Source organism: Macrobrachium nipponense, chromosome 19, assembly GCF_015104395.2.
Source record: "Macrobrachium nipponense isolate FS-2020 chromosome 19, ASM1510439v2, whole genome shotgun sequence".
Lineage (NCBI taxonomy): Eukaryota > Metazoa > Arthropoda > Malacostraca > Decapoda > Palaemonidae > Macrobrachium > Macrobrachium nipponense.
The window spans coordinates 6250055-6270054 of record NC_061088.1 but is presented as its reverse complement, the minus strand read 5'-3'; the positions used below and the strand labels follow the sequence as shown (position 1 = coordinate 6270054).

General features: G+C 34.8%; 2 protein-coding genes across 2 annotated transcripts in view; one reads left to right on the top strand and one right to left on the bottom strand.

Annotated features, from left to right (window-relative positions):
• Window positions 1-1114, top strand: part of LOC135214032 (cuticular protein 47Eg-like) — a 3334-nt gene extending 2220 nt beyond the window's left edge. The window contains exon 3 of the mRNA XM_064248151.1: window positions 835-1114. Within this exon, the coding sequence (XP_064104221.1) occupies window positions 835-997 (163 nt within the window). The 3' untranslated portion in view covers window positions 998-1114. The remainder of the gene's footprint in view (window positions 1-834) is intronic.
• A 4184-nt stretch (window positions 1115-5298) lies between these two features.
• LOC135212463 (uncharacterized) lies at window positions 5299-7719 on the bottom strand. Its single transcript, XM_064245889.1, has 4 exons — window positions 7674-7719; window positions 6815-6942; window positions 5926-6286; window positions 5299-5860 (listed from the first exon to the last, which is right to left on the bottom strand). The coding sequence occupies exons 1-3, from the start codon at window positions 7683-7685 to the stop codon at window positions 6121-6123; spliced, it is 306 nt and encodes a 101-aa protein (XP_064101959.1). The 5' UTR covers window positions 7686-7719; the 3' UTR covers window positions 5299-5860; window positions 5926-6120.
• Between the last annotated feature and the right edge of the window lie 12281 nt (window positions 7720-20000).

The window sequence follows — 20000 nt, the reverse complement described above, 5'->3', positions numbered from 1 at the left end:
GAACGATAATGATATAGATGTATATATACATACATATATATATATATATATATATATATATATATATATATATATATATATATATAATATATACAGATGTATATATATGTTTATGTATATGCATCCCTGGGAAAAATTGAAGTATTTCTGCACTCAATACGGTTATTATTAATAAAAGATAACACGCATGGGTGAATGAGAGTGTACATGCGTTCCCTTGTATCTGGAAGAGAATCAATCCCTTGCATTCTCTTCTACGACTCGCTTGAGAAATCTCTCAAGATTTAATGAAAGCAGAACGTTTATTACGATGAATTACCGACACGCAAAAGAAAAAAGCGGTAAATTCAAGAAACAAAAACAGCATCTTCAGAATGCATATGCGTTATTGAAGTATTTTGTGCATAACAAGGTAGAAATCTCTTAAAAATTAATGAGAGTAGAACTTTCATTAAGAAGATTTACCGATATGCTAGAGAAAACAGCTATGAATTCAAGAGGAAAAATCAGCATTTTCAGAATAACTAGGTGTTATTCAAGTTTTTTGTGCATAACAAGGTAGAAATCTCTTAAAAATTAACGAAAGTAGAACTTTCATTAAGAAGACTTACCAATATGCAAACGAAAATACCAATGAATTCAAGAGAAAAAAATCAACATTTTCAGTATGACTAGGCGTTATTCAGGTGTTTTTGCATAACAAGGTAGAAATCTCTCAGCACTTAATGAAAGTAGGACTTTTCTTAACAAGACTTACCAATATGCAAACGAAAACAGCAGTGAATTCAAGACAAAACAGCAAATCTTATTAACCTTTCTTTTCACCTTCCTCAGTTGGACGTCTCCAGAAGGAGATGAATTCTACGTCAAGTACGTCGCTGACGAAGACGGCTACAGAATCGTCGAGTCCAACGCCGTCCCCGTCAGCCACGACGGAGTCGCCGCTGACGGTAACCAGGGTTCCTTCACTTCTGACGAAGAAGAAGCAGAAAAATAGGAATATGGAGTTATTTAACAAAGTGAACTGAAGGGTTTTTTCCGAATGATCGACGCTGTATTCTGGCAATACGAATCGAATGTAATTTATTTCTTCGCAATAAATGCAGTAAAAGTATTTTTATGTAGTTTCAATTATTACGGAGTCTTCCTTACTGTATATTCTCTTATTACGCTGTATGAGTGCCGTAGTTTTGTGTATTTAATTCATTTATAAGTATCTTTATTGCATGGCCACCACCATGCTTTATAATCTTATTAGTTGTTTTGTGTGAATATTATTCTCAGTAATATCATGTTGGTATAAATCTTGTTATCACTATTATGAAGCTTGTATGCCTATGAAGTAGTTAATAATAATAATAATAATAATAATAATAATAATAATAATTAATAATATATTATTGGCTGGAGGGCACGTTGGCTGATGTACCCCCTACACGGTGAGACCGTTATTATTGACCGTTCAGGCAACATTGCGACATCCGGTGCTAACCCTATCTCTCTCTCTCTCTCTCTCTCTCTCTCTCTCTCTCTCTCTCTCTCTCTCTAACCGAACTGATTAATCGGTGTGGTTAAGCATTACGCAATTGGCAACTCATACTGAGTGCGGGAGATACCTTTTGGTTTCCAATCAATGCTGATATTCTATGAACAAAACTGGGCTAAATAAACAATAAAAGCGATTTTCAGTGTATGTGTAGACCATTTAGGCTACATCATAAGTGCCTAACATAAGCTCGAATGAAAAATCGTCACAAGCATCATGTGTAGGTATTCAGTAGACATTTAACCGTTTTTCGCTATCCGTATCGTGTCTGTGTGAACGAAGGTGTGTTCAGTTACCTTATTTCTTTAATAATTCTTAGTCATTATTAAAGGCTAAATGTATAGATTTACTGGTTTTAGCGCTTGAAGTATATTTTGCTTTTAGGTTTTCCTATATTTATTTTATCCGATTGCTGTCATTTATAAAAGATATATATATTTTTTTTTCACCCGTAAATATTGTTGTTCATGAGATCGATTTCATTTAAGACATTTTACTACTACTACTACTACTAATAATATACAATATCTCATCCATCATCATCATAATAATAAAATAATAATAATAATAATAATAATAATAATAATAATAAGAAATTATTATTATTACCGCAACATAATCAAAAGTACATTTCTACAAAAATAAAAACTAGTACCACTATCAATAATAATAATAATAATAATAATAATAATATAATAATAATAATAATAATAATAATAATGATAATAATGATAATAATAATAATAATAATAGGCTACCATTTGCCCACTATCAACGACAAAAAATTTCATTTTTTCGGTATTCCTTTCTCTTCTGTAAATATCATTTTTAAGCCATAATAATTATGGCCTGCTTTCTGAGTTGAAAAAAGAAAAAAATCGTAAGGTCCAGCGATTCTGCATGCAGTAAAGTCTGCTCGCTTTCTCTCTCTCTCTCATCTCTCTCTCTCTCTCGATCTCTCTCTCTCTCTCTCTCTCCTCCATATAATAGAGTTTGTTTTATTAACAGTTATAATTTTATAAACACCACAAAAGACAACCGTATACCTAGTCATTTCTTTTTCTTAAATAATGAAAGTGCTGATTTCAACAGACCTTAATTCAATTCATAATGAATGACATTCCTGGAACTTTGATGGTGGGCAAATGATATTATTATTATTATTATTATTATTATTATTATTATTATTATTATTATTATTATTACTTATTATTATTATTATTATTATTTGCTGAAAGAAAACTTTAATTAATACAGGTTTTATTGAAGATAATGGCTATTACAGCCACGTTTATTTTGTATAGAAGTTTCTCTATTCTTCGTATTACTGACGTTTTTCTACTGTACTCAAGTTGGCTATTAAAACGCCAAAGAGGGGATTTTCGTGTCAAAAACGTAGTATTTGTAAAATTGTATAATATATTCAGTTTGACAAATACCACGTTTTTGACATGAATCCCCCATTTGGCGTTTTAATAGCCAACTTGAGTACAGTAGAAGAATCAGTAAAAAGAAAAAAAAACTTCTGTAGAAATAAACTCGCCGGAAATAGTCATTATTTTCAATAAAAATCTGTATTCATTAGTATGATTTTGTTTTTTTATTATTATTATTATTTTATTTATTTTTTTTTTTTTTTTGGCTCTATCACAGTCCTCCAATTCGACTGGGTGGTATTTATAGTGTGGGGTTCCGGGATTGCATCCTGCCTCCTTAGGAGTCCATCACTTTTCTTACTATGTGTGCCGTTTCTAGGATGACACTCTTCTGCATGAGTCCTGGAGCTACTTCAGCCTCTAGTTTTTCTTGATTCCTTTTCAGGGATCTTGGGATCGTGCCTAGTGCTCCTATGATTATGGGTACGATTTCCACTGGCATATCCCATATCCTTCTTATTTCTATTTTCAGATCTTGATACTTATCCATTTTTTATTTTTTTTCTCTCTCTTTCTTCTTCATTCTGGTGTCCCATGGTATTGCGACATCAATGAGTGATACTTTCTTCTTGACTTTGTCAATCAACGTCACGTCTGGTCGGTTTGCACGTATCACCCTATCCGTTCTGAATACCATAGTCCCAGAGGATCTTTACGTGATCGTTTTCTATCACTCCCTCAGGTTGGTGCTCGTACCACTTATTACTGCAAGGTAGCTGATGTTTCTTGCACAGGCTCCAGTGGAGGGCTTTTGCCACCGAATCATGCCTCTTTTTGTACTGGTTTCTGTGCAAGTGCCGGACATTCGGCCTTGCCTGATGTGGTTTATGGTTTCATTTTTCGTATTGCACTTCCTACATATGGGAGAGATGTTATTTCCGTCTATGGGTTCTTTGAATATTTCTGGTTCTTAGGGCCTGATCTTGTGCCGCTGTTATCATTCCTTCAGTTTCCTTCTTTAGCTCTCCCCTCTGTAGACATTGCCATGTGTCATCGCTGGCTAGTTCTTTAGTCTGTCTCATGTATTGTCCGTGCATTGGTTTGTTGTGCGAGTCCTCTGTTCGTTTCTGTCATTCTCCTGTCTCTGTATATTTCTGGGTCTTCGTCTACTTTTATTAGTCCTTCTTCCCATGCACTCTTTAGCCACTCGTCTTCACTGGTTTTCAGATATTTTGCCCCAGTTTGCTCTTGTTTTCTCCGATGTTTAGGACGCAGTCCTCTATACTAAATAGTCCTCCCTCCTTCCTTTCGTGTTATGTATAGTCTGTCTGTATTTGCTCTTGGGTGTAGTGCTTCGTGTATTGTCATATGTTTCCTGGTTTTCTGATCTATACTGCGGAGTTCTGCCTTCGTCCATTCCACTATTCCTGCGCTGTATCTGACTATTGGCACTGCCCATGTGTTTATGGCTTTTATCATATTTCTGGCGTTGAGTTTTGACTTGAGTATCGCCTTGAGTCTGCATATATTCTTTCCCTGATCGTGTCCTACATCTCTTGGTTATTATTATTATTATTATTATTATTATTATTATTATTATTATTATTATTATTATTATTATTATTATTATTATTATTATTATTGAGATATGTCAACCTCCGGTGCGTTGCTCACCAGTTTAAGCAACAATGAGAAAACAATAATTAGAAAAATAGAGAAGAACCTTTATGAAATTAATGCAGCTGAGGAAGCAATCACTTTTAATAAAACATGTTTAAAAGAGGGCTTACTTCCAGCATATTATTATTATTATTATTATTATTATTATTATTATTATTATTATTATTATTATTATTATTATATCCCCAGTATCAAATTACACCATTTGTCACCATTACTCAGATACTCAAAGGCGTCTCAAACCAAGAAGACAAATTCTCATGCTTGTGCTCCAAATTCACCAGCGGCGACTATGGAGCCCTCTACCAGTAACCTGTGAAATAGCCCCAGAATTCTACTCTCAGTGTCACAAGAGACCTTCAGTACTTCGTCTCGAACGAGAGCCTGTTGGTGATGTCCTTGCAGTTAGCAGTAAGGAAGGTATGAAGTCCTGTGAGTACACTAAAGGAACTTTGTATTTCAATTGAGATGAAATTGATAACAATTGACTCGTGTGATAACAAGACCATTTCTGTGGAGATCGTCGTGGGTTGATCGTGTTAAGGATTATTATGTTTACATTTAATGCGTATTTCATGCAGTTGCAATGATTTGGAACAATTATTCCGAAATACTCAAGACATAATGAGATCTCTGGACCTTTTACTGGTTATTCCTAATTCAAAATAAAGCAATTTAGGTAAATCAAAGTGAGGATTCGTATCGACATATTTATTGGTATAAATAATAGCATGAGATATGAAGTCACAAATACTGTGTACCCTGAATGAATGATGAATGGCGTCACTCTGGCGTCGCGTGCAATAAGTCAGCGATAAGGAAAGCAGTGATGATTGATAGAGTGAAAGAAGGATAAAATTAGAATAAAGAGGATAATGTAGAGGATGAAATAAACTGGCGTGAAAAGAGATTATTAGATAATGTTGTATGGATGATAAAGTATAGCAGAGATATCCCTTCCAACTTAAAGGCATCTCTCTCCCTACTTGAACGAACTGTCTCCTTAGTTAGAAAGACGTCTCTCCTTAGCTATAAGGGCATGTCTCCTTAGATGAAAGGACATAAATCCTTAGTTAAAGGACATCACTCCTAAGTTAGAACGTCTATCCTAAGTTAGAAGGACATCTCTCAATAGTTAGAGGGACATGCCTCCCTAATTAGAATGACCTCTCTCCCTAGTTAGAAGGAACATCTATCCTTATTTAAGAGGATATGCCTCCTTACTGAGAGAGAATTCTCTCTATAATCAGAAGGATATCTCTCCTTATTAAAGAGGCCATGCCTCCCTACTGAGAGAGAATTCTCTTTTCAGATCAGAAGGACATCTCCCTAATTAGAAGGACATCTCTCCTTATTTAAGAGGACACTCCTCCTTATTGAGAAAGGATTCGATTTTCAGTCAGAAGGACACCTCTCCCTACGACTCAGTCCTCCAAGAAAGAAAAAAATGAAAATGAAAAGTGTTCGTCATTATGGCGGCCGCAGATGAAGGAACTCCCCATTACTTCCCCCTTCTTATCACTCTTCCCCTTCGTCCCCTTCTTCGGAAGTGAAGGATCCTTGGTTCCCGTCGGCGGCGACGCCGCCAGCGCTTACCGGAACGGCGTTCGACTCCACGATTCTGTAGCCGTGTTCGTCGGCGACGTATTTCACGAAGAATTCCTCTCCTTCTGGGGACGTCCAACTGAAATGGGGATGGTTGTCAATTCAGAGAGAGAGAGAGAGAGAGAGAGAGAGAGAGAGAGATAGAGAGGATTAATAGTCACTTCTCATGAGCAAAATCCTATGATAGTGAGAGAGAGAGAGAGAGAGAGAGAGAGACAGACAGACAGACAGACAGACAGACAGACAGAGAGAAGGTCATGATAATATGATTTAATAACAATAATTGAAAATTTGGAAATAGAGAGAGAGAGAGAGAGAGAGAGAGAGAGAGAGAGAGAGAGAGAGAGAGAGAGAGAGAGAGAGAGAGTGTAATGGTCACTTCGCATTAGCAAAATTCTATGATAGTACAGAAGGTCATGAACTAACTCATATGTTATCAATATAAACTTTATACAAAGTTAAGAAACAAAATATAATCCTAAAATATTAATAAAGTCTGAAAAGGTGGTGATTATAAAACATTAATGAAACTGATCATTCAAGAAACTGCAAATGGCGACCAGATCGTCTTTGAAAAAAGGTGACGCTAAAGGTAAGAGTCCTTTACCTAAAACTTCCTTCGACCTTCTCCCCGGCATCGCCTTCTTGCTCGTGTTCGTGGTCCTCCCCTTCGAAGTCCAGGATGGTGTCCGGACGCGACAGGGCCAGGCCGGCTAGGCAGAGTAACAGAAGAATCTGTGGGACAAAACGAGACACTATTAGAGACATACCGTTGTTTTTATTGTCATTGTTATAATTCATATGGAACAAACCAACCACAGGGGCCAATGGCTTGAAATTCAAGTGTCCAAAGAATATTATTATTATTATTATTATTATTATTATTATTATTATTATTATTATTATTATTATTATTATTATTGTTGATTATTATTATTATTATTATTATATTATTATTCAGATGATGATCCCTATTCATATGGAACAGGCCCACTACAGGGGCCACTGACTTGATATTCAAGCTTCCAAAAAATATTATTATTATTATTATTATTATTATTATTATTATTATTATTATTATTATTATTATTATTATTATTATTATTATTATTATTATTATTATTATTATTTTGTCTATCACAGTCCTCCAATTCAACTGGGTGGTATATATAATGTCTAGGCAAAGTTAAAAACTGTAGATTGGGCACAGCTAGGGGTCAAAGGGAATATACAAATGCCTCTAGCAAATCTTGGCTATCTTCTAGTATTCTTAAACTAAACTCTGTTAATCTTGGCTTTTCCTAACCTCGGATGACTTGACACCAGCAATATCAAAAAATAAAAAGTGAGGTATAAGTTCAGTTTAGGTGAATATTTTTGCAAAAGTCGTATAAAATCAATTTATCTGAATTCTTAAGCACAAAATATGATCTCAAAACAACTCAAAAGATATTATAGAACCGCACTGTGGACTTCATGTCGGATGCTGTCGTCTTCGAGTGCTACTGTACGACTTAAAGGCCCTGGTATTTATACCTGAAAGACTTGAGGGGGAAAAAAACCACACCCATAGTAACCTCACACCTCCACGGTACCCCCACCTCACACCACTTCCTCCCAGCTCCCCCATGAGGTCACGACAAAACCGGCTATACTGCCGTGTACGGAGGTCTTCGGTAGGCGAAAGGTAACAGGAGAGAAACAAAAATAAAACTACAAAAAAAATAAGGTGAGAATGAATGGCATTTTTAATAGACTCCCAACTTCAAGGTGCATAGGTTTGTATGTGTATGTGTGTGTATGTGCGCATAGCTGTATGTGCGTATGTGCGAAAGCGGAGACGAACATGCATACTTTTGGGGCACGAGGTGGGGGGGCCATATGCCAGTTTTTCGGGTGAAGGTTACAGGCCTACTTTTAATTTGTTGGCGACAGCCATGGCCATTTCGGATTTGCCTAAGAGGTATATAATATAGTCTACTAATAATAATAATAATAATAATAATAATAATAATAATAATAATAATAATAATAATAATAATAATAATAATAATAATGTTGTCATTTTAATATGTTTAATAATTACCTTTCAATAATGATAATTTAATATAATAGTCATCAGTACGGTTTAGTTTAAAATAATAATAATAATAATAATAATAATAATAATAATAATAATAATAATAATAATAATAATAATAAATACCACCCAGTCGAATTTCAGGACTGTGATAGAGCAAAAAAAAAATAATAATAATAAAATAATTACTCTGGTTTGTTGTGAAGTAGGTTTCAAATTTTGCAATATATATTTCCTGAATATCAAAATAGCATGTTTTGAAATAGGCTATGATTTTTACATGTTAAGAATAATAATAATAATAATAATAATAATAATAATAATAATAATAATAATAATAATAATAATAATAATAATAATAATAATTTCCGGCGTTAACTCAACGCCGGAAATATGACAAAAGCCATAAACACATGGGCAGTGCCAGTAATCAGATACAGCGCAGGAATAGTGGAATGGACGAAGGCAGAACTCCGCAGCATAGATCAGAAAACCCCAGGAAACATATGACAATACACAAAGCACTACACCCAAGAGCAAATACGGACAGACTATACATAACACGAAAGGAAGGAGGGAGAGGACTACTAAGTATAGAGGACTGCGTCAACATCGAGAGCAGAGCACTGGGGCAATATCTGAAAACCAGTGAAGACGAGTGGGGCTAAAGAAAGTGCATGGGGAAGAAAAGGACTAATAAAAGTAGACGAAGACCCAGAAATATACAGAGACAGGAGAATAATAAACAGAACAGAGGACTGGCACAACAAACCAATGCACGGACAATACATGAGACAGACTAAAGAACTAGCCAGCGATGACAATTGGCAATGGCTACAGAGGGGAGAGCTCAAGAAGGAAACTGAAGGAATGATAACAGCGGCACAAGATCAGGCCCTAAGAACCAGATATGTTCAAAGAACGATAGATGGAAATAACATCTCTCCCATATGTAGGAAGTGCAATACGAAAAATGAAACCATAAACCACATAGCAAGCGAATGTCCGGCACTTGCACAGAACCAGTACCAAAAGAGGCATGATTCATTGGCAAAAGCCCTCCACTGGAGCCTGTGCAAGAAACATCAGCTACCTTGCAGTAATAAGTGGTACGAGCACCAACCTGAGGGAGTGATAGAAAACGATCAGGCAAAGATCCTCTGGGACTATGGTATCAGAACGGATAGGGTGATACGTGCAAAATAGGGACCAGACGTGACGTTGATTGACAAAGTCAAGAAGAAAGTATCACTCATTGATGTCGCAATACCATGGGACACCAGAGTTGAAGAGAAAGAGAGGGAAAAAATGGATAAGTGTCAAGATCTGAAAATAGAAATACGAAGGATATGGGATATGCCAGTGGAAATCGTACCCATAATCATAGGAGCACTAGGCACGATCCCAAGATCCCTGAAAAGGAATCTAGAAAAACTAGAGGCTGAAGTAGCTCCAGGACTCATGCAGAAGAGTGTGATCCCAGAGACGGCGCACGTAGTAAGAAAAGTGATGGACTCCTAAGGAGGCAGGATGCAACCCGGAACCCCACACTATAAATACCACCCAGTCGAACTGGAGGACTGTGATAGAGCAAAAAAAAAAAAAAATAAAATAACAATAATAATAATAATAATAATAATGAAGTAATTTCTTTGGTTTGTTGTGAAGTACGCTTCAGATTATTAAATATATTTACCTCAATAATAACAATAATAACAATGAAAAATATTTCTATGAAGCGGGCTTTAAATTTAACAATATATGTTTACCTCAGTAATAACAAGAACTTATAAAGGTTATTTTTGTCATTACAAGAATACTGAAAACAAAAATAATTGTTCTTCTTTACTGAGGACAACAACAAAATTTAAAACCCCTATGACTTAAAAAACGTCGATTAGTACGTCTTCCATAGGGAGTACAGTCGGCATAATAGGCATTAATTCAAGTGTTTACTAAACGATCTGAGAGCTTAAAAAAAGAATAAATAATTTCCCTTTCACTGGAGCTATTATGGGTATGTGGTAGATTGTAGATAAGGGGTCTTACCTTGCCCACAGATTAAGATCTTTACAGCACGCGCATATATGTCTCTCTCTCTCTCTCTCTCTCTCTCTCTCTCTCTAGCAGAACGCTCACTGATTCCCATACTCCTCCAGACTTTCCTACAATATGTCTTCAATGTATGAAAACGTTCGATACTATATGTAATCCCCCCCCCCCCCCTCCCCCCCCCCCCCCACCCCCCCCCTCTATTCTCTCTCTCTCTCCTCTCTCTCTCTCTCTATCTCTTCTCTTCTCTTCCCTTCTCACTTCTCCTCTACTCTCTCTCTCTCTCTCTTCTCTCTCTCTCTTCTCTCTCTCTCTAACTAGAAAACTTAGCTCACCTACTTCATCAAGAGAACTAATGTCAAAATAATTTTTTTTTAATTATATGATTAATCCTTATAATCATTCGTTTTATACATTCCTTTAAAAGTGAATTATGCACAGTATCACATTGAAGTTAGTCTGCTCTTATCATGCCAATTTGCATGCAACATTAAATTAATATTTGTTTGATGCTTGAAGTTCATGGTTATAAATATATCACTTATGTAGTCCAATACCGCATTCAAATTTGTTGTGATATTGTCATTACGGTTTATATCAATTTAGATACAAACAGCAAGATTTCCCATCGTTTAAAATCAGATACTTTTAGTATTAAAAACGATATTTTATGAGAATATATAAAAGTTAATATTACCTCCGTAACCGGAGTACTTTCACCGAAGTACGAGTCGGTCGGGTCGATAATAAAAGAGAATTGGCTACAGCAACAAATGGCGGACATGAACGCAATAGGCGAAAAAAAAAAAAAAAAAAAAAAAAAAAGATAAATAAAAATACAAGGGCGAAAGGGAAAAGTTTGAGGACGAATAAAAAGACGAAAACGAACGAAATGTCACGGACAGGACCCAAGCTTTTCCGGCGCTGAATATTTGTGAAGGAAATTATTTATGTTTTTAATAGCTTTGTAGATCTCTCTCTCTCTCTCTCTCTCTCTCTCTCTCTTCTCTCTCTCTCTGTATATTATGGATTATATATATATATTATTATATATTAATATATATATATATATATATATCTATCATATATATATATACTAATATATATATACTATAATATATATCTATATACATATATATATGATATACATTATATTATATACACGTATGTGTATGCGTTTGTGTATGTATATACGAATATGGATGTATGATTATTATATATATTTATATATATAATTATATATATATATATATATATATATATGTGTGTGTGTGTGTGTGTGTGTGTGTGTGTATTTATATATATATATATATATATATATGAATATATATTCTATAATATAATAATTATAAATGACAGCTATATATATTATATATAAGATATAATATAATAACATATAATATATAGGTATATTATATATTAATATATATATTATATTATATACGTATGTTATCCGTATATGTACTGTATGCAAATATATATCCCGTCCCAACAACAATGGAGTTTGTAGGCTTACTCCCCGAGTAACAGAAAAATAAATGGCATGCAGACAAACCTGAATACTCACTTTCAAAAGTCTCCCAAGACTTCATTCCCTTCCCTTTGGAAGAAATCTTGGAAAAGGCTTTTACAAATAACTGCCAAAAGATCACAAAAAAAAGGAACTTTAGGTATCTTTTTTTTCAGACGAAAATTGCACTCCTTTCATTTTCCACACCTTTGAAATTGTCTTAAAAAAAAGTTCCAGGGTTTTCGTGATGTTTTTTTAAGCAAATGTGCGTCACTTACATGTATAATTACTATTGGCATTTGAATTTTTTTTGCATGGTTTTAGAATGTTTGCTTTGTACCTTTGTGTGTTTTACATGCATACATACATTGTATTAATAAAGTACTTTGCATTGATATAATTGTATTTTGTATGTTATACATACATCCATCCATGCATACATTGCATTGTTTAAGCAGGTTTGAATTGTATTTTAGTGCTTATAAATACTTACATACAGATAATAAATAAATACAAACATACCCTGCATTGTTTAACGATTTTTACTTTATATTTTTGTGTTTTATACATACATACATACATACATACATACATACATACATACATACATACATACATTGCACTGTTTAAGCAGGTTTGAATTGTATTTTAGTGTTTATAAAAACACAATCCTGCATTCTTTATGATATTTACTTTATATTTTTGTGTGTTATACATACATGCATACATACAAACATACTACATTCATGGTGCAGCTGTTATTAAGCAGGGTTTTAGAAATTAATATTTTAAGTGTAAAATAAACACATATCCTGCATTCTTTATGATATTTACTTTATATGTGTTTTATACTACATGCTTCATACTACATACATACATACATACATACATAACATAAAATGCACAGAATTACCTTACGGAAGACATAATAACATAAGATTTATTATTTAATTAGTTTAGTTAATTACTTCAGTCAGTATATATGAACATATGGAATTACTATAATTGGGTCATTAGTATGATCCCCATGTACGACCTTCACCTTGGATATTAGCAGCAGGTGCTTCCAAATACCAATTAAGGGTTAAATCACGGTTGTAACACAGGTGACCAAACCTCGGCCAGGTATAGATTGCTAAAAACACACACACACACACACACACACACACACACACACACACACACACACATATATATATATATATATATATATATATATATATATATATATATATATATATATATATATATATATATATATATATATATATATATATATATATATATATATATATATATATATATATATATATGTATGTATATATATATGACAAAGCCCATACCAATTAATTTCAAAACTCTTTAATATCTTGCAGACGTTAATAAGATGTTTACTTTGACACTCGTAAAACGTAAACATTACGTGGAAAGGTCCTTAAGAACGCTAATGACGAACGTAAAATATATCTTTAAACCGTGCTATGTTATTGGACAGCATTGCCAACATTATTTTGTTTAACATCAATACGTTAAACGATGTATTTTTGGCAAGTCGAGAAACTTAAAGATTTTTTTTTTTAATATATGGAGAGCTTTACGTAAATAGTTATTGGACAGCATTGCCAACATTATTTTTTTAATATCAATATTTTAAAAGATGTATTTTTGGCAAGTCGAGAAACTGAAAGAATTATTTTTTCAAAATAGGGAGAGTTTTACGTAAATAATACCTATTTTTTCACGAGTATAGATATACTTGTTTATTATTTTTAAGTCCAAATAGACTCCACTTCTCGTATAATGTCTGCTATATGCATATGCTAAACCCACTCCGACAATGATGGATATATTTCCACGAAAACAATCGTATATCATTTCAGAAAGTTATGTTCTGTAAGAGTACAGTCTATAATGCGCCTAAATAAAAGAAACATTACTTTATTCAAAAGGATAATTCGAGTCTATTTCGCTATGAATGACCTACTCCATTTAAAGCTACACTCACTGCTACGCCCACTAAAAATAATGCGTATATTTACATTTCATCTGGGGCAGAGTAGGCCAGCACCCGGTGATTAAGTCGTGGGAGATGAAGTAATGCTTAAGTTGTGAAGTGAAGGTATATATCTTTGGTGGCTAGCCTGAAGCTGATTGGATAAGCTCTCTTCACCTGCCCATTCAGGGCTTCGTTTGAGTTTATTTTTGGACTCGTAACTATAAATGAATTATAAGATAACTAAATTAATTAATTAGTAAATGAATAAATAGATAATTCAATCAGATAATGGTTCGCTTTGCTATTTATAATTCCTTCTTCGTTATTACTTTTTCAAACGCAGATGTAGGCCTACAGAAGATAGAGTCAGGTTGAGGAGAGAAAAAAGTGCTGTAATATCTTTATGCCTCCTTCTCTCTCTCTCTCTCTCTCTCTCTCTCTCTCTCTCTCTCTCTCTCTCTCTCTTAGTAGTTTCTGCATCAGTGATCGCACACAGATCATCGAAGGCTCGTCATCTTCCAAGAAAAACGAGTCTATCTTTTCGAAACGAGATGATGATCACCGATGATTTATCAAATGTCTCGAGCGCGGATGGTCATTAACAGCCGTTCATTACTTGCAAGGTCGTTAAATGGTTCGTTATGTTACGGTATAAATACCAGCCTTTGTATTTTCATCTCTCTCTCTCTCTCTCTCTCTCTCTCTCTCTCTCTCTCTCTCTCTCTCTCTCCTTTTGTTAAATACCCCAATAAGTCCTGGTATAAACCTCTGAATTCCCATTTTATTTTTAATTTTTCTCTCTCTCTTCTCTCTCTCTCTCTCTCTCTCTCTCTCTCTCTCTCTCTCTCTCTCTCTCCAGTTTATGTTTTTAAAGAAATTGACACTTGTATGACGATTGTTTCTATATGAAATGAAATTAAAATTGACCCATCTATGACGATAAATTCTCATCAAAACAGTGCCTACAAGACACACACACAGTTCTCAGTCTCCTGAAACGATCACGCAGTAGTAAGACACGTTCCTCGTTCATGACAACGAAATAGAACTTACGTCATCACCTGAACCGTCGGCCCTTACCGACGTAACGGTGCAAGCAATTGCGACAAATCCCCTCGCATCAGAATATCATCTCCTTGAACTGATCAAGAGCGAATAGCTCTCCGGGGACTTAATGACGCAATCATTTGTCGAGATTGATAAGAAAGAAAAGGTCAAGATGCAGTAAGTTCAATCTTTTTTTTTTATGCTATAAGTAAGTTCTGGTTTATTCTGGTTTCAGATTCTAACTTTTTTATGTAGGCATTTTATCTTTTATGCAAGTTCTGGCTTATTTTAGTTTCAGATTCTAACTTATGTATATATATATATATATATATATATATATATATATATATATATATATATATATATATATATATATGATATAATATATATATATATATATATAAGTTAGAATTGAAACTAGAATAAGCCAGATCTTACATAAAAGAATATATATATATATATATATATATATATATATATATATATATATATATATATTATATATATGTGTGTGGTGTGTGTGTATATATATATATTCTTTTATGTAAGATCTGGCTTATTCTAGTTTCAATTCTAACTTATATATATATATATTATATATATATATATATATATATATAATATATATATATATATATACATATATATATATATATATATATATATATATATATATATATATATATATATATATATATATAAGTTAGAATCTGAAACTAAAATAAGCCAGAACTTGCACTAAAAATAAAATTCATAAAGTATATAAAAAAAGATTGAACTTACTGCATCTTGACCTTTTGTTTCTTATCAATCTCGGCAAATGATTGCGTCATTAAGTACCCGGAGAGCTATTCGCTCTTGAACAGATATATATATATATATATATATATATATATATATATATATATATATATAGTATATATATATATATACATATATATATATATATATATATATATATATATATATATATGTTATCTTTTATGCAAGTTCTTTCTTATTCTAGTTCCAGTTTCTATTTCTCATATTCTCTTTAATTTTATCTTTTATGGAAGTTCTTGCTTATACTAGTTTCAGGGTCCGTAACGTATGTGAGAGTACAGAATGCAGTCGGTAGTGACTGTCTAACTATTTGATTTATGAAATTTATGTTATCAAGCCAATCACTGAAGCACTATGGGCCACACAGCTATCAAGACAGTGTAAAAGGAGGGAGTTAGAGTGGTTGGACAGCAAGTTAAACTGATACAGAAAATAGAGAAGGCGAACGATCTAAATGTAGAATTTGGAGAAAACATCACAGCTGTAGTAAGAAGTGACAGTTAGAGGTGTTGAACAGCAAGATTGGAGATAAGAAGCGGGAATGGAGGTAAAGTAAAAGGCTCAAAAATGGGCTGAATGGACTCTGAAATCTCCCATTAGTAATACCTACAGTGCACCATGTGAGGTGAACTGATGGCACTATAGCATTATGGAGACGTTCATCCTTAGTAAATACTTCCTTGGATTCCAAATACCAGACTTCCTCAGCTCATACGAAAACTTCGCGAAAATTCACAAAATGAGTAAGCACCTCATTATTTTCTAAGTATTCATTTTATATACTTCGTTACAGTTAAAAGACGTCTTACTCATTTTTTAGACGTATTTACGAAGGAACTCATTTTTTACTAACTACTCCAGATCATGATATCTTAGCCTCGCGTTAATAATTATTTGTTTAAGACTAATAATCTTTTTAGGCTAAACCAACGAAATTTTTTCCAATTCCATCAGCTGACCAGCGTGGGCAGTCGAGGGTTGCCTATTAAAACAGAAACAAACCCCAAAAAAGGAATCTAGCATTAATTTCCCCTCTGTTTTTAACAGGATTTCCTAAGTAAAACAAATCCAAATAAGGGATTTTGGTATTCATTTTTCTTCTGTTTTAAAGAGCAATTTCAAGCCTCTAATTCCCCTCTTTAAAGCAGGACGCAAATTGCCTTTGACCTGAAACCGGTCTGAGAGAATTGACTTAACCCAGCGACTGGTTTCCAGAAGTTAAATGGCAAAAACTATAAGGTCGTTCCATCACTCAAAAAGCATCCCATCGTAGAGCAAACAGAGGGTCCGGTACTTATATGGCGTGTGTACGATGAATAAGTGTGCGTCAGCCCAAGATAACTTATGGTAAGATTATGCAAAGGGAACAGCGGAGATAAACAGATATTTAGATGCATCTAATATTGCGTTTGTACTTTCTATGTCAAGCCTGGTTTGTTCCTTGAATACAACTTTGTTGACCCAAACTAAGTGTTTACGTATTATGGTACATTTTTTTAAATGTATGCATAAATACACACAGATAAACCCACACACAGACTCCCACACACACATATATATATATATATATATAATATATATATATATATATATATATATATATATATATATATATATATATATTATATATATATACAGTGGTACCTCAGGATACGAAATTAATCCATTCCTAGGCGGCCTTCGTATCCTGAGCTTTTCGTATCTGGAACCGCATTTTACATGTAAATTGACTAATTCGTTCCAAGCCATACAAAAACACCCCAGTAAATTTTATAATAAAGCTAAATTGACCAATAAACAATGAAATACAACAATTTGGACCATTCAATACCTAACTTAATACGTACTACTAATATGTACTACATAGTACCTGTAAATAAAATGTATTAGTGTACATGGTATACAAGAAATACTGTACATACATACATATGTATGTAGTAAAATGTGGAACCTTACCTTTCGGGTAAGGCTATCTCCGAAAGTAGTGACAGAGGAGGACAAACGGCAGAAAACTTGTACGTACGTACACATAACTCTACAAAATACATTAAAAAATGTCAGGAAACATTAAGACTAAACTTTACAAAAAACTTAAAATTAAATTTCTTTTTTTTTGTTCTTTTTTTAATTTTAAATCTTTTTTTACTTTTTTATACTTTACGTTTTTCACAAAATTTCAATTTCTTCACCACTTTCAACTTTCCGTTTTTTCATATCACTTGGATCTTCCTGTTTGCTTACTCCTACTAAAGGCCTCTTTAGAAAATAACTATCCAAGGAAGATTGCTTCTGCCTGCTTTTCAAAATGCTCCTGAAACAACTCAGGCACACATCATCAAACTGCGCAAGCATACGACTTGTGTAAGCCTTTTCGGGGTGTCTCTTTTCTACAAATGATTGCACCTTATGAAAAGCAGCTAGAGCATCCTTAATTTCTGCTGTTGTCATAGGGTCGTCCTTCTCCTCCTCGCCGCTGCTAGAGAACTCTTCTTGAATGACATTATGTTGCATGGCCTCCAACTCCTTCAGGTCATCCGTCATTAGCTCCTCTTGGTGCTCCTCGAGAAGGTCATTGATGTCGTCCCCATCGATGACCAGCCCAATGGACTTGCCAAGTGCAACGATCTCGTGAAGATCTGGTTGCGAAACAGTTTCAGGATCGTCAATTGTGTCTGAATCTGCACCAGCTTTGCCCACGTCGAATCCCTTGAAGTCTCGGGCGGATACGGCATCAGGCCAGAGTTTCCTCCATGAAAAATTCAAGGTTCACCTCGAAACCTCCTGCCAAGCTTGATCGATGAGTCGGATGCATATCACAACATCGAAATGCTCCTTCCAAAATTTACGCAAGGTGAGGTTTGTGGTATCGGTGATGTCGAAACATCTCTTGAAAAGATGTTTCGTATACAGCTTCTTGAAGTTCAATATCACTTACTGGTCCATGGGCTGGAGGAGAGGGGTGGTGTTAGGCGGAAGATAAAGAACCTTAATAAAAGAATACTCCACTAGGATATCTTCCTCGAGGCCAGGAGGGTGAGCAGGGGCATTGTCCAACAACAGCAGACATTTCAAAGGGAGGTGCTTCTCTTCCAAAAATTTCTTCACTGTCGGGCCGAAACACAGATTTATCCACTCAGTGAAAAAAAGTCTCGTTACCCAGGCTTTCGCATTAGCCCTCCACATCACTGGAAGCTTCTCCTTTAGCACTTTGTGGGCCTTGAAGGCTCAAGGAGTCTCCGAATGATACACAAGTAGGGGCTTCACCTTGCAATCCCCACTGGCGTTCGAACAAAGTGCAAGCGTAAGCATGTCTTTCATAGGCTTATGCCCGGGTAGCTTCTTCTCTTCCTCCGTGATGTACGTCCGACGAGGCCTTTTTTTCCAAAAAAAGGCCACTCTCATCACAGTTGAAGACTTGCTGAGAACTGTAGCCTTCGTTAATCGTCATCTCGTCGAACGTCTTAATAAAGGCTTTGGCCGCTTTCGTGTCCGAGCTGGCCGTCTCCCCATGCCGCACCATGGAATGGATGCCAGTCCGTTTCTGGAATTTTTCAAACTACCCATGAGAAGCCTTGAAGTCTGGAGTTGGCGTCGATATCCCTTCTCCTCCGTCGTCTTTGGCCTGGGTAATCAAATCGCCGAAAATAACACTGGCCTTGTGGCAGATTGCCGTCTTGGTTATTGTATCACCAGCAATTTCTTTGTCTTTTATCCAGACAAGAAGCAGCCGTGGCTCCTCTTGTTAGACAAAATAGTCACACCCTTGGAAGGTGTATCTGCTGTGATGGCTTCCTTCTGCTTAAGGATGGTGCCTATCGTCAAAGGATTTCGGCCGTATTCCTTAGCGATTACACTCAACCGCATGCCAGCCTCATATTTTTTTATGATCTCCATCTTCATCTCCATAGAAAGCATCCTCTTCTTTCCGTGAACTTCAGCAACTTTCTTGGAACCCATGACTACGTATACTGTACGTAATTAAGTTATGTAGTATATGTACTAAAGTTCTCACACAACACAAAAAAGTAGTACAACGAAATCACTAACGAATTTACACTAATAAACGAAATCGTATAGAACGAATGAATTCTGCATGCGTACACAAATGAAGGTGCGAAGCAGTGGTCGAAAGACACCTTTACATAGAGCACGATGGGAGAAATCCTGACCAATAGGAGAGCAGGATCTTATGGCGGTGACTAGCATCAGGAACCAATGGGAGAGCGGGAGGATGGTGGAGAGTCTACTCAGTTGGTGGCGCGCGAGTTTTAAAATTGTTATCAGTG